Source organism: Symphodus melops, assembly GCF_947650265.1.
Source record: "Symphodus melops genome assembly, chromosome: 8".
Classification (NCBI taxonomy): domain Eukaryota; kingdom Metazoa; phylum Chordata; class Actinopteri; order Labriformes; family Labridae; genus Symphodus; species Symphodus melops.
In genome coordinates this window covers 22,136,245-22,149,698 of record NC_136698.1, presented here as the reverse complement: position 1 = coordinate 22,149,698, position 13,454 = coordinate 22,136,245, and the positions used below count along the sequence as shown (strand labels likewise).

The 13,454-nt window shown below is 39.5% G+C and overlaps 1 protein-coding gene across 1 annotated transcript in view; it reads right to left on the bottom strand.

The window, feature by feature from the left end:
- naaladl2 (N-acetylated alpha-linked acidic dipeptidase like 2) overlaps window positions 1-13,454 on the bottom strand; it is a 539,711-nt gene that overhangs the window by 269,394 nt on the left and 256,863 nt on the right. Inside the window, exon 6 of the mRNA XM_079350063.1 lies at window positions 5,097-5,364. Coding sequence (XP_079206189.1) covers window positions 5,097-5,364 — 268 coding nt within the window. The remainder of the gene's footprint in view (window positions 1-5,096; window positions 5,365-13,454) is intronic.

The window sequence follows — 13,454 nt, the reverse complement described above, 5'->3', positions numbered from 1 at the left end:
CTTCGCCAGACGTCTCAAACCCTGCCACACCGGGTCCGTTTCTAGAACGTGAGCGCAGCCATAAGCAGCTGTCCACACGTCACAGGAGAACTACAAGATCACAAGAATAAAGTGTGTTGTTCATTTAGTACCTGTTTTGACGTAATGTTGATGAACAACAAGTGAAACTGATGGACAACAGTGTACACGGAGTATGTGGAAATTGGGGGTAACAGTTTGTATTTTTAAAATGCCAAATAATGCAATTTCAAACATGCAATAAATCAGGATTAACAATAAAATTTGGTGATTAATAGGGATGAAAAATTGTAATTATTTGACACCCTACTTTTCACTTCTTCTTAATCTCATTTTCCATGGTCATTTCTATGTCTGTGTCAACAAAGTACCCACAGGACCGGAAACAACTAGCGACTCTAAAAGCAGGACTTATTAGTCCAGTAAACTTGCTCTGGGTTGTAATCCATCCATCACAAACGCCATATTTAATTGTCTGAATGCCATGTTTAGATTCGGCAAACTGCCGCTTAATTCAAGGCAGCGTGCAGGAACCGAGCAAGGAAATAATCTGGTGATGGATGACTGTGACCCTCCTTTGGGTAGAGCCCGACTAGCGGACAGCTGGATAGATCGAGCAGAGCAGAGAAAGCAGAGCAAGGAGAGAGGGCGGGAGAGAAAATGGGAGAGAAAACTTGGTATTCAGAGAATCACTCCAACTTTTCATCTGCCCTCAGGCCAGCAGGGGCTCAAGGGAATAACAAGCGTCTCCTTCAACCCCCCCTTTTTTTGTTCCCGGGATACAGAGAAGTAAAACCTTCTCAAAATAGTGTATTTCTTTGTGTGTTTGTGTGTGTGTGTGTGTGTGTGTGTGTGTGTGTGTGTGTGTGTGTGTGTGTGTGTGTGTGTGTTGGCTAGCATGAGCAGACTTCATGCATAATGACTTACATTAACCTTCAAACTACTGAGGATGGCAGACAAAGATTTACAGTGCATGAAGCATGACAAAAATACTATGTTGAATATTTTTACAGTACGGTTTTCTCATCGTGTTTCTTTCGAGGCTGAGAAGACTCTAATCTTAAGTTTCTTTTCTGTGTGAACTACCTCTTGTTTAAAAAAAAAACATCGCAAGAGACAATCTTTCAAGAGAGGCATTGTATTCCTTAAGAGGCATTAATGATATATGAATAAACCTTCCGATGACTAAAAAGCATACGTTTATTCTGACCTTTGAGCAAAAAAACCCAAAAAACAATTAATTCCCAAATCCAAGTCCATCTTTGTATAAATGGGAACAAGACTTAAGCTTGTATAACGCTTTTTTAGTATCCGACTACTCAAAGCCCTTTTACAGTGCAGGTCACAGCTACACATTCACACTCTGATGGTTGTAAGATAATGTAACAAAATACTGAGCCCAAAGCGTAGTAGCTTTTGGCCCAAAATGCAACAGAAGTAACAAATCCCATTCAAACACGTTCAGCTGCACAGACGAAGCAGTGGGAGCAACTTGAGGTTAAGTGTCTTGCCAAAGAAGACACAAGACGTGGCCGAGGGAACTGGGATCGGAACCCCCTACCTCAATCACTAAGCCACAGCGGACCATGTGTATATTTAAAGATTTAATGTAGTCCTTCCTGAGATATTGCAATCACCTGGATGTTCAATAAATTCATATAAACAATCCATAACAACAAATATCACCTTTTTGCCACAACTTGATGACTTGTCATGCAGGCCGTTTCCCCTGAGAATAAAAACATACCTAAAGTTAAAAAAGGCCTTTAAGTTACAACAGTGGGTTAGAGAGGGTTACTTAAATGGAACTTCTTTTTCTCAGTTTAAAAATACATTAAGTAAATGGTGATCCAACTTTTGGAAAGACACAAAAACACACTCACAATAGAACGTCACAGGGTGGACAGACATTACGTCTCTTTTTGCTGTTTTTTGTGCTGTGACTTTTTTCTCCAAGCATTACCGCCTGATAAACACTGCTGAGCTGTTTAAGTTTCCTGACTAAAAGAAAATCCAAGACCAGTATTTTACAATACAATGTTCAATAATCTAGTTGATCAATCCATCCGTCAGCTTCTCTTATCAAATTAAAAGATCCCGACACTGTGGCAAGATGACAATGCTACTCGTTGGCCTTTACTCCATCCATCCATTTTCTTCTGCTTATCTGAGGTCAGGTGGTAGAAGGCACAGTAAGTCAAATAATATTTCCCAACCTCCATCAACATTTTTCAGCTCCTCCTGGGGGATTTTGAGGCGTTCCCAGGCCAGATATATAGTCCATCCAGTGAATTCTGGTCTTCCCTGGGGTCCTCTCCCAATAGGTATGACCAGAAGCCCTCCAAATGGAAGCAATCGGGATCCATCCTAATCACACGCCAGAACCTCTTGTAATGACTCCCTTCCAGCTCCTCCAGAATGTTTGAGCTCCTCATCCTATCTCAAAGGCAAACACCCTCCAGCAAACTCATATCGGCTTTTATTCTTTCACTCGCTACCCATAGCTCATGACCATAGGTGAGGGTTGGAGCACAGATGGTAAATCGAGAGCTTTGCCTTCAGGCTCAGCTCCCTCTTAACCACAACAGTTTAGTACAATGCCTACATTACTGCAGACGCTGAGCCAATCCAACTGTCAATCTCACAGATCCATCTTAGCCTCACTGCTGAACAAGAGCCCGAGAGTAACGCCATCATTTGAGGGAAAGACTCACTCCCCACCTAGAGACAGCTATCCACTGTGTTCTTTCAGAGAAATGCATGATGCAAAGCCTCCTCTTTGCCTCCCTGGAAACAAAAGTTTGGTGAACACGTTTGGTGACTCCTTTATGTCATCAGGGAAATCTTTATTTCAGATAAGGACAGAAAAATAGTTCAATAAATCAATCTTTTATGTTTTTACTCTGTATTAGAAAAGGGTTTGTCTTTATCAACAAGCCTCTTGCCGTCACTTTCAAAAGGCCTTTTTTTCTAGAGGTTGAGAAAACTATTCTAAGTAAGTGTCCAAAGAAAGAGGTCCTCAGCAGAGATGGGACAGAGCTGATCTTAATTTGGTATCTGATATTTAAAGTGATTTATTTATGTATTGGATTGGATATGTATTGGATATGTATTCGATTATGTATTGGACTGGTGGCACCAATCCACATCACTGATATTTTAATATTCTCAATACGCCAGCCACACGACACACAACACAATCAGACTGACCTGTAAGAACTGCCCACAAATTGTCTATATGACAACGTTCAGATGAGATGGAACAGCTTCTTTTATATGTTAAAAATACAATTCTTACACTTCAGTTGAAAAGATTTAATTTGAGAAACCTGACAGCTGTTGCTGCTTCCTGTTTATATGTGAAGCCAGTACAATGCAGAGCTGGGTTTACTACAGTTTGGTGTCAGCAACAACTGTAACACTACTAGTTATGATAGAAAAATGTTGGTTGGATCGGAACTGAAACCAATTGGATGGGTGCATTTCTAGTCCTCAGGCCTTCAGCCAATCTTTGGGAACCAATGCAGTCTAATTTTCCCTCAAGCATTTTGAATTTTTTTGCAACTGAATACGGGAGAAAAGTAGACAAAGATTTTTTTTATTTTCATCTTTTAAAAGGGAACACATTAAGGTATCCTTCATTGTCATCAAAGCAGAGTCCAAGCTAACTGGACGTTGACAACATGCTCGTTATGATTAATCTAACCCCCAATTATTTGTTGTTTCTATGCAATATTAAGCCGAAATTTATCAGGCAAACTGTTAATAATGGATTTCTATTCCCACAAACCTAAGCGTTTCCATGGTACATGGTTTATGTTTTGTGCGTTGATGGATTATTTTATCTTTGGAGTTCAACAATCAACAATTTAAAGTCCACACTTAACGTGGCTAAGTCAGAAAGCTTGTTTTAGAATTAAGTTTAGTAATATAAGTAGGGGCGGCTGTGGATAAGTGGAAGGTTGGGGGTTCAATCTCTAGCTCCTGCAGCCACATGTTCGATGTGTCCTTGGGCAAGACACAAATTGCTCCTGCTGCTTCATCAGCGGCGTATGAATGTGTATGAATGGAATACGTTACTTCTGATGGACTCACTACACAGCAGCGTCTACCATCAGTGTGACTGTGTAGGTGTGACCTGCGGTGTAAAAGGGCTTTGAGTAGTCAGAAGACTAAAGAAGCGCTACAGCATATAAGCTCACATCTATTTAACATTAAGCCTACAACTTAGCTGATATTACTATTTAGCTAATATTACCGATTTTAAAAGCTTGCTATCCTTTATGCAAATTTAATGATTTTAACAACCATGAGTTGTAAACACAGGAGTACATTGTTTGAAGCTGATTCAATTTCTGCAGATCTGTAAAAGTATGAAAGAAATTAACATTTGTTTTTGATTTAAAGGGATACTTCACCCATTTACATGAAACTGTGTATCATTAGAAACATGGTAGCAGTGTTGAATGGTTGTGAGTCCAGCCCTCATGTTGCCCTGAGACAAGAAAAATATGTTTTTCTTTGCTTGAAAGTTTTCTTCATGTGATGCAAAAAGTGTCATATTGCATCACATGTAGTCATGACTGTCTACCATGAGTGAGACGCTTGGCTGTGTTGTTGTCTGAGCCATGTTTACATTGATGTACTTGAGTACAGAGCTGTTTCAGTCAAGGGCTAAAAAAAAAAAAAATTGCATTGCATTATTCCATTGCATCACAAATATCTGTTGTGTTACACACCTCCCTCTATGACAAAGGGGTGGCAGGTTAACCTTGTAAATCCAAAGAGCTCCTATATGTGATCACAACAACGCCCCATCTGTGTTTCTCTTCATTTATCTAAATCAACTTTACCCTTGCTAAAAATAGCGGCACCACAACATTTTTGGACCTTGAACTGCAGTTGGCCAAGAACATTGAAAGCCACAACCTCTGGCTCTGACCTTTACTGATGACCCTGTTGTGACTGGGGACCTGGAAAATCTGAGAGTACATGTGATGGTTGGAAAGGTGCAAAGGCCAGGAGGATGAAGCGACCTTTGGTTGAAGCAATGTCAAAACAGTGTGACAGTAGAGTACCTGCACACTCCCCACAGCAGAGTAGGCGGCGTAGGAGAACTGCTGCTTGGGCAGGTCATTGGGTCCACGCTGGTCACATGGGATGCCGTTTGGCAGGAAACACTGGTGACTGGACCTGTCAGTGATGGTGTTGGGTGTGGAGCCAGGCAGACTGAGCAGCACTGTGTGATTGGTTAGATGGACATCAGTCAAACCAAGTCCCACCCACTGCCTGTAAAGGTACCTAGCTCTGGCTTCCTCACTGTCATCTGATTGGCTGGAGAAAGACCTGTAACAAGAAACAAAGGAAAAAAAAAAAATCAAATTTGGTCTCATAATAGATCACTTGAAGACATTGTCACATGAAGACTCTAGCTATGTCACTTTGTACAGCCGACCAACGACTGATGGAACAAAACGGAGGCAATTGAAAGCCTTCTAAAGATGTCAGAGCAACAGCAAAAATAGCATTCCACCATTTTTATCATTGTGCTCCTTTTATGTCCCTTGAAATAACATTAAAATTGATGTAACACAATCAGCATTACTCTCGTTTTCTTTGCACATATTCTTACAGCCTGGCCTAACAGCGAGGTCCTGTTGGAGAGTTCTAACTGCCAGCGAGCGATGCATCGTGGTGCAAGGCGGAGATATATAATAAGCACATCTGTGATTAAAATGATCAGCTTTGACTTGTGTCAACAACACTTGAGTGTAACACTTCCAAACCAGACTCAATTGCAGAGGACAGACCAGGACACAAAAAGCAGGTTATAAGTTTGTGACTTAAATGTTCGTAGGTCATGCACAAGAGGCAGTCAGCGAGGGCAGAAAAATCCAACAATGGCAAATCCACAAAAATCCAACATCAACAAATCCAATCAAAAGTCAAGCAGGGCAAGGAAATTTATTGACAAGCCTTTAAGTGTTCCTATTTACTGCATGGTGAATAATGTTGTTGAGGTGCAGATGTCTGGTTAGGTCCCTTTATTGTAATCATCCCCTTGTTCAAATTACTAAGTAGCAGCGTTGCGGTTTTTGGGGCAAACTGGCTTTTAACAAATGGGAGGTTATTCAGTTGCTCAATATAAACCCAATTGCAACTCTGGTGGTTGCTGACAGCTCAGCTGCAGGCCTCATGTGTCAAGACTTGGGTGGAAAAACAGGGGAGGGAGGACCCAATTGCAGGTAAAAACAAAAGGAGCTGATTTATTAACACAAAAGGCAAAAACAAACTCACTCAAATAATAATCCAGAATGTCCAAAAACCATGAGGAGAAAAACAAAGTAAATCCAGGGATCAAAGGGAAGCAAACGACAGGCTCAAACTAGAAAAGGAACTCACAGGCTGACTACAAGCAACAAACAATGAACTGACATAGAGGGTAACAAAGACAGCAACTAAATAGACATGGGGTAATCAGACACAGCTGAGACTAATGACACAGGTGAGACTAATCAGTGTAATCAACAAGGCGGGAAACACAATACCATAACACTGAGGACAAGTACAAAGTGAAACCAGACACTGAAAACACAACCTAAACAAGATATTTCAAAATAAAACGTGAAACACTAAAGACTAAACTTAAAACACTAAACTAGGAACCTTAAAACACAACACAGGACAGGCAATATAGGAGGACACAGGGAAACACATTGAAGACTAAAGTAAACACAAGATTAAGAAACATTAAGAAAAACAAGGGAAACAATCAACACTAGGAAACATGAACACAGAACGCTAAGGAAAGAATGAAAACTAAAACAAGACGAAACACAGAACCAAGCCATGACATCGTGTGGAAAAATAAGTACATCTAAAAAATAACAAAATACTTTCACCTATTGAATCAAGACAACCAAACATTATGTCATCATTCAAATATCTGTGGTCTCATAAAAATATCGAACACTTTTTACACTGATGCTTTATGAAAATCATATTTCTCAAAGTGAAATTAGAAGGCGTGATATGATTGGGTACAAAGTTGCTTTAAATTTGAACCTCACTGTTTGCTGAGCGAGAGAAAAGAGACAATGGAAAAAATACACAAAATACAAGTTTAAACTTTAGATTAAACAGAAAAGCTCAGAGCTTACCTCTGAGGTACCTCTTGTAAATAATATTGTAATACAACACGAGTGGATTGAAGTAATAATGAAGCACATCAAGTTTACAGAACAGACAGACTCGAAACAAGAGTCTGTGTCCTTCAGAGAACACAGAGGGCATGACAGCTACTAGACTGTACGTTGTGTTCCCGTGCTTGTGCTTATGCATGAACTGTAACCATATCGGATGACGCCTCTTCCAAGCCTGCCAGGGCCACGGACAGTGTACTGTGCTTGAGCACAAATCGGATCACTCACACTAGTCAAACAAACTGGACTGTAGGGGCTTTGGCATGGTACAGATTGTCTAATGTGAGTACGCCCTTATACTATTCTATCATGACAATCATGTCACATTAATTCACATCACAAGGCTTTTAATTAACAACAACATCATGACCTTCCAGAAAAATTAAAGTCATTAAAATGGAAACTGTTAATAAAACATTGCTTGAATGAATGAATACGGAGAAATCCATTTGGCAATTTAAACAATTCACAGTGATTACAGTCATGTCTCGCTAATTGGTCTTCCATCTTCTCCATGTCTTTTCTCCCCCGTTACATCTGGAGGTTCATAAACACAAACCTCTGGCTAAAACAGTCCCCACAGGAGCTGTCACTCTCCATCATCCTCCTGGCCATAATTGCATGAAATACATGTCAATAAAATGTGATCCAGGCCTTATTTGAGTCTCCTCTGTTGGTTTGTTTGGTTCCTGGTGTTTACTCTTTTTATTGTTCCGACTCTGACCAGTCTGAGTTTAAACCTTCAGCCTTATAGACGTTTCCAGGATGAACTGGCTGATTTTTGAGCTTTTTGTTAAAGAACAAATACACCATCCAGCACTGAATAATATCTGGTCCTGGGAAGATAAGACAGCTCAATAAAAGATATGCTCTCAACTATGAAGTCCACAATGAATGAAGTCGTTTTCTTTGTGAAAATAAAATAAAATCATAAATCCACTTTCAAAATGTCATTATTAACGACAAAAAGCAGCAAACAGCAGACACAGTTTTTTTAACTTCATAGATATGAGTTGTTCTCCACAAAAATGATGGAGAGAGTCACGCAATAATTTTGCCTTCACTTTGTCGAGAATACTTTTTGGCAACACCTTTTAAAGAACAGATTGATAAAGACATTCTGATACATTTGTGCCAAATGTGCCTTATAGCCATCTGATGTACTTGGTTGCAAGTGCATCACAAACAAATGGATAAAAACATGTAGATATTTCAAAATAAATGTAATTAATAACAACATTGAAAAAAACACACTTAGTGAATATGTTTCATGGAGATCAAAAATGTGCCTGGAGAAGAAGACATGCAATGCTACGAATGTAATAAATTTGAAGATATATTGCGCACATTCTTTTATCTAAAGTGACGGACATTAGACAGTAAGTGGAACAAAAGCAAGGATCTTCCAAAAAAAGTTTAAGTTAATGAAACATCAGCAAAAACAACCTTGCCAGCTGGTCTTGAGAGTTTATCAAAATGTTAAAAAAACAAACAAAAAAACCAACTTCTAAATATAGTCATCATCAATATCAGTTTGTGGGTGTCCACGAGAGAGCTGAGTCTTTAGCTTTTTTCAAAGGGTGCAAAGGGACCAAGTTCCACCACTGGCAGATGACAAAGGAGTAGAGTCCCGTCAGAGACTTGGGCCCTTTTGTGAAGGTTGGATCAGATGTCTACATCAGAAGAGTTTTGTGGACTGGAGGGAGTGTAGATAAAGAGCAGCCATTTTTAATTGCTGTTTGGAAAGCAAGAACCAAAGTTTTAATTAAAAACAAAGATGGGTGCAATAAAGTGAATGTAGTAATTCTTAGCCAAGGCAAACATGAATGGACAACTTGTGTGACATGATCCTCCAAAGTTATACTGGTCTATAAACATACCATGATTAAGGATTAGATTTGAGATTGTCTTGAAATGGAAGAAAATGATAGACTGTTATAGTGAAATTATCTTGTCAAATTAAAATAACACAGTTTTGTCTAGATTCAGACAAATTGAGATAGATCCAGTCTTGGGTGCTAAGCAATCAGGCGTTGGGGGCAGTGGTTCAGGTTAATAGCATTTTAGTAGTACAGTAATATGATGGATCATGAAAATGAATAAACAAATTACGCAAAGGAAGCCTGTATATACAGAACAGGATTGGCCCGAAGATCGAACCCTGAGGAACCCCACACAGCAGAGTCAGCAGAGCAATGCTAAGTCTACCTCTTGCTGGTTTGCGAGTTTATCCGCACCCACTTAAAAACAAAAAAGCAAGTGGGCATGGTGCATGTTAACCAAAAAAACCCCACAATGATACCTTTTCAGTTTTAACATTAACAAAGGCCTAAAAATAAGGCACACCTTGGTTATTATTACCTCCATCTTTACAAACATCTGTTTTTTTGTTTTTTTTTCAATTATGTTGGCAAAATATTTATTTTTAGGCTTCTTGAATTTTTTTGTGTGTTTGTGTGTGTATGATATCTATATCAGTCTCAGTCTCTGCAGCAGATGGCCCAAACACACAATTCTGCAATTCTCCTGTCAGAAGGCCAAGTCTCATGGCCCGCCAGGGGCAGCAGCAGGAGGCTGTGTGTGTGTGTGTCCCTGCTTGTCTGTGCGTGCTTTAGTGTTCCTATGCTCTTAGAATGTGAGCTTTTGCATAATGTGTTTGTTCAGAGAAACCTTCATCTCGGACTTCCTGTGGTTTGGGAGATATGCAACATGCTGGGTACTCTTCTTGTCTTAAGTGACTTTTCAGAGTGTCAATCTTCACAGCTGTGTGTTTACAGTACAGCATGTGCATGTCATTGTGCCTCTATTTAAGTTTCAATGTTACTGTTATGCCATGCAATTGTAGACTATGGGAACACTTTATAACTCTTCCCTGCAGATGACTGCCTCTGTAGCGCTTTTTAGATTTAAAAAGAAAATGATAAAAAATGATAGGGTTCAGTGCAGACCATACAAACATAGATTCTGTCTCATAGAAATAATTATGCCCATTTTTTCTTTGTAAATTTCTGATTCTACTTAATAAATAAAATTAGATGTAATCTCAAGATCGACAGCTCCGATGAAAAATAAAAATGCAGCTGCAGAGAAGACAAGACCCAGCACGGACCACAATATTGAAGTTGGTCTGGTAGATGGTGAGGGTACAGGACATGTGTGATTCTGGCCTGTGTGTGTGAGAAGCACGTCCATCATTAACAAAGTGTTGAGCAGAATTCCCATCAGGGGTTAATAAAGTATATGAAATGAAAACATTTGAATTAAAAAACTGTCTGCTCCAAACTGAAACAAATATCCGTACCCCTGTGGACCTCTAACGACCTGAGGGATCTTTGATGTCTTATCGCTAGGTTAAATGTGTGCTGCCTCCATTAGCTAGCTCCTTTTGCATGTCTTGTTTGCAAATGGCATTACCAGTGCTTATGTCTGCACTTGTCTCAGGAATTGTTTGGCTTCACTTTTTTAAACAACAGAAGGATGTGCTTGACTACAAAAAGCTTGTAATTCAATGTGTTTGCTTTAAATAGGATAATACATTTAAGGGTCCGTCTTGAGCCTTAATCACCATCTGTATAAATCTCCACAAGCAGTATTGGCATATTGGAACACCATGTTTTGATGCTAATTTAGGCAAACAGACCCATAAAGAACACTTAAAAAGAGAGGAGTTTTTCTTCCATTGGAGAGTAACTGCTGCTGTTTGTCAAATTGGAGAATAATACAGAAATATACACTGTCTGTCTGTCTCTACAGTATGAACTCAAGACCTGATGTGTCTAGTTAGTGTTGCTAAACCAAAATTAGACATGATTGACTGTTCCCAAATCAGTGTGTCGAGATTGTAATTATTGCAACATTATGTTTTATATCAATTTTTAGTTCATGACAACAATGTGTTAAATCCCAAACAACAAGGAGTGGGTGACTAATTGTCCGGTGCTGAAAACGTGACCTGAAATAAACAGGGCAAATAGGGAGAATGTTTAATGTCTCAAATCTTCTGAAGGACACTGGTCACTGGTCACAGCGACACAGTGGCATTTTGTGATGCGGTTTGTTAAAACTTTAATGGATCCATGTTTTAGACTCCACTAAAGCTGTCATTTCAGAAGGTTACGGGCCCATCAATATCATGAGGGCATGGATCTCTCCTGTGACATTTCCTTCTTGCTAATATGATTTAACATGAAAATCGTCATCGTTTTTGGTGGCAGGTAGAGAAACAAAAAGAGGTAAAGTCGTAGTTTCCTCATGCTGTGCACCCTTTCTGATGCCTGCACATATGCTGCGATTGTTTTGAAGTGTTAGCGTGTTAGCCTTTGATGTCCTGCGACTGTCTTTTTTTATCTGACGAATCGATTGAATCCTCTACTCAGAAGTCTCTATACCCCACAGAGAAGGATGAAGAACTGTTTATCCACACTTCAGCCGCAGCTGCAATTTCATCATGAAAGATTTGTGTAAATGTTTCAAATCTTGCCTCTTTAGCATCTCAGCTTTAATTGATTCTTTACTCTCAATATCACAAACAAGCAGCTGATAACATCCATAGTTGAAACAGCATTTCAAAGTTTGGCGCATTACTTCCAAAGCTTACATTTCCACAAAAGTCAAATGTTTTTGTTTTGTTGAAAAAAAAAAAAAAGAAAGAAAGATTGCTGCTTCAAAGCTAGACGTTGGCAACATCGACTTTGAATGACAAACAAACAAATAAACTCTGGCAAAGTGTGCATTTATGGTCTACAAATCCACTTAAAAGAAAATACTTTTGTCTCTTTTTTGTATAAACCAGTGCTTTATGCTTGTTACAATGATAATGTGAAAGCGCTATTAGTATCAGAGTAGGCAGATAAATCACATGTTCTGCTCATGCAGAGTGTGGGTATAATTGCCTTAGTGGGAGCTCTCTGTGCTTTCTCGGGCCAAGCAGACTTGGAATATACGCTGCTGTTGCCTCTGCTGGCAGCTGCGGAGGATAATATATTCCTGTAGCACACAATCATTTTAATAGCTCATCCATTTGTTCAGGAGACAATTGATTTTCTCTGTTTCCATTCACGTTAGTCACATTTGATTTCTCTCATCCCATTTGCATTTGTCACATTTTAAGAGCATGGCGGCTAGTGTTCGAGCTTCAATGATAGGAAATCTTTATTCAGGTGCCAGAGCTGGTGTGAGGTTGGAATCTAAGTGATGATGAAGGCTGCCAATAAAGAAGCTCCTGCACGTCAATGGTTTTTCTGTGCAGTGCAGTGTAGTGTTATTCAGAGAGGATTAATTCAAGAAGGAACATCATCCAGAAGTCCAATGGCTGATTTCACAATTGTAATCGATTGATGCACTAGTCCCTGAGATGAATACAAAACTTCCACACTAAAAAAGGAAAGAAAAACATGTACTGTATATGGGAAACGCTTTTTGCTTATCATAAAAGCTAGATTCTGTGGAGTGATTTTTAGTCTGTGGATTGCAATTTCAGGTGTCGTATTCTAAACAAATACTGTCATGGAGTGTGCACTTCTGAGAACATCATTTCAGTTTTGAAACATTCATATTTTACATTTCTTTATTTAGAAGGGTATTTCTAAGGCTCATTTGAGGAGTTTTAGGTGCTAACCAAACAGACTTAGGTGTCATGATGAGCTAAAAAAGCAAACAAGACCATTGTTGAGATTGATTATTTCTGCGTGGTTATTTTTAACGCCTGTAACCCCATAACCCCTAACCAGTTTGTCAAAAGGTAGATAGTTAAGAGAGAGAGGGGGATGACATGAGGGAAAGTAGCCACAGGTTGGATTTGAACCCAGGCTGCTCCCTTACAGGCCTCTATGGGGCGCAACCTAACAGCAAGGCCACAAGCACCCCCATCATTGCCATTCTTTCATAAATAAATGCAGTAATTCTAGTCTGATGGCCATTGCTGGGTTGTGGTTTAATATTAATGTTTCTTTAACTGTTCACGAAAGGTGACAAGTGTTTGCAGCCTGGGCTACAATACACAGCATGGGTCAAAAATGACCCACATTCATTTCCTGTGTGTTTATTTGCTATTTGCTATTCATAAAGGGGCTGGGCAAAGCTTGTCATGAAAATATTAAGAGACCCATGGAGGGCAGACATCATCTCTAAAAGCATATTCCAGAGGGCAATGGGAAGGTGTGGGCTAAAACAACTGAACGTATCCACAGGATACATGTGTGATGTATCCACATCACACATGAGGGCGGGTTTATG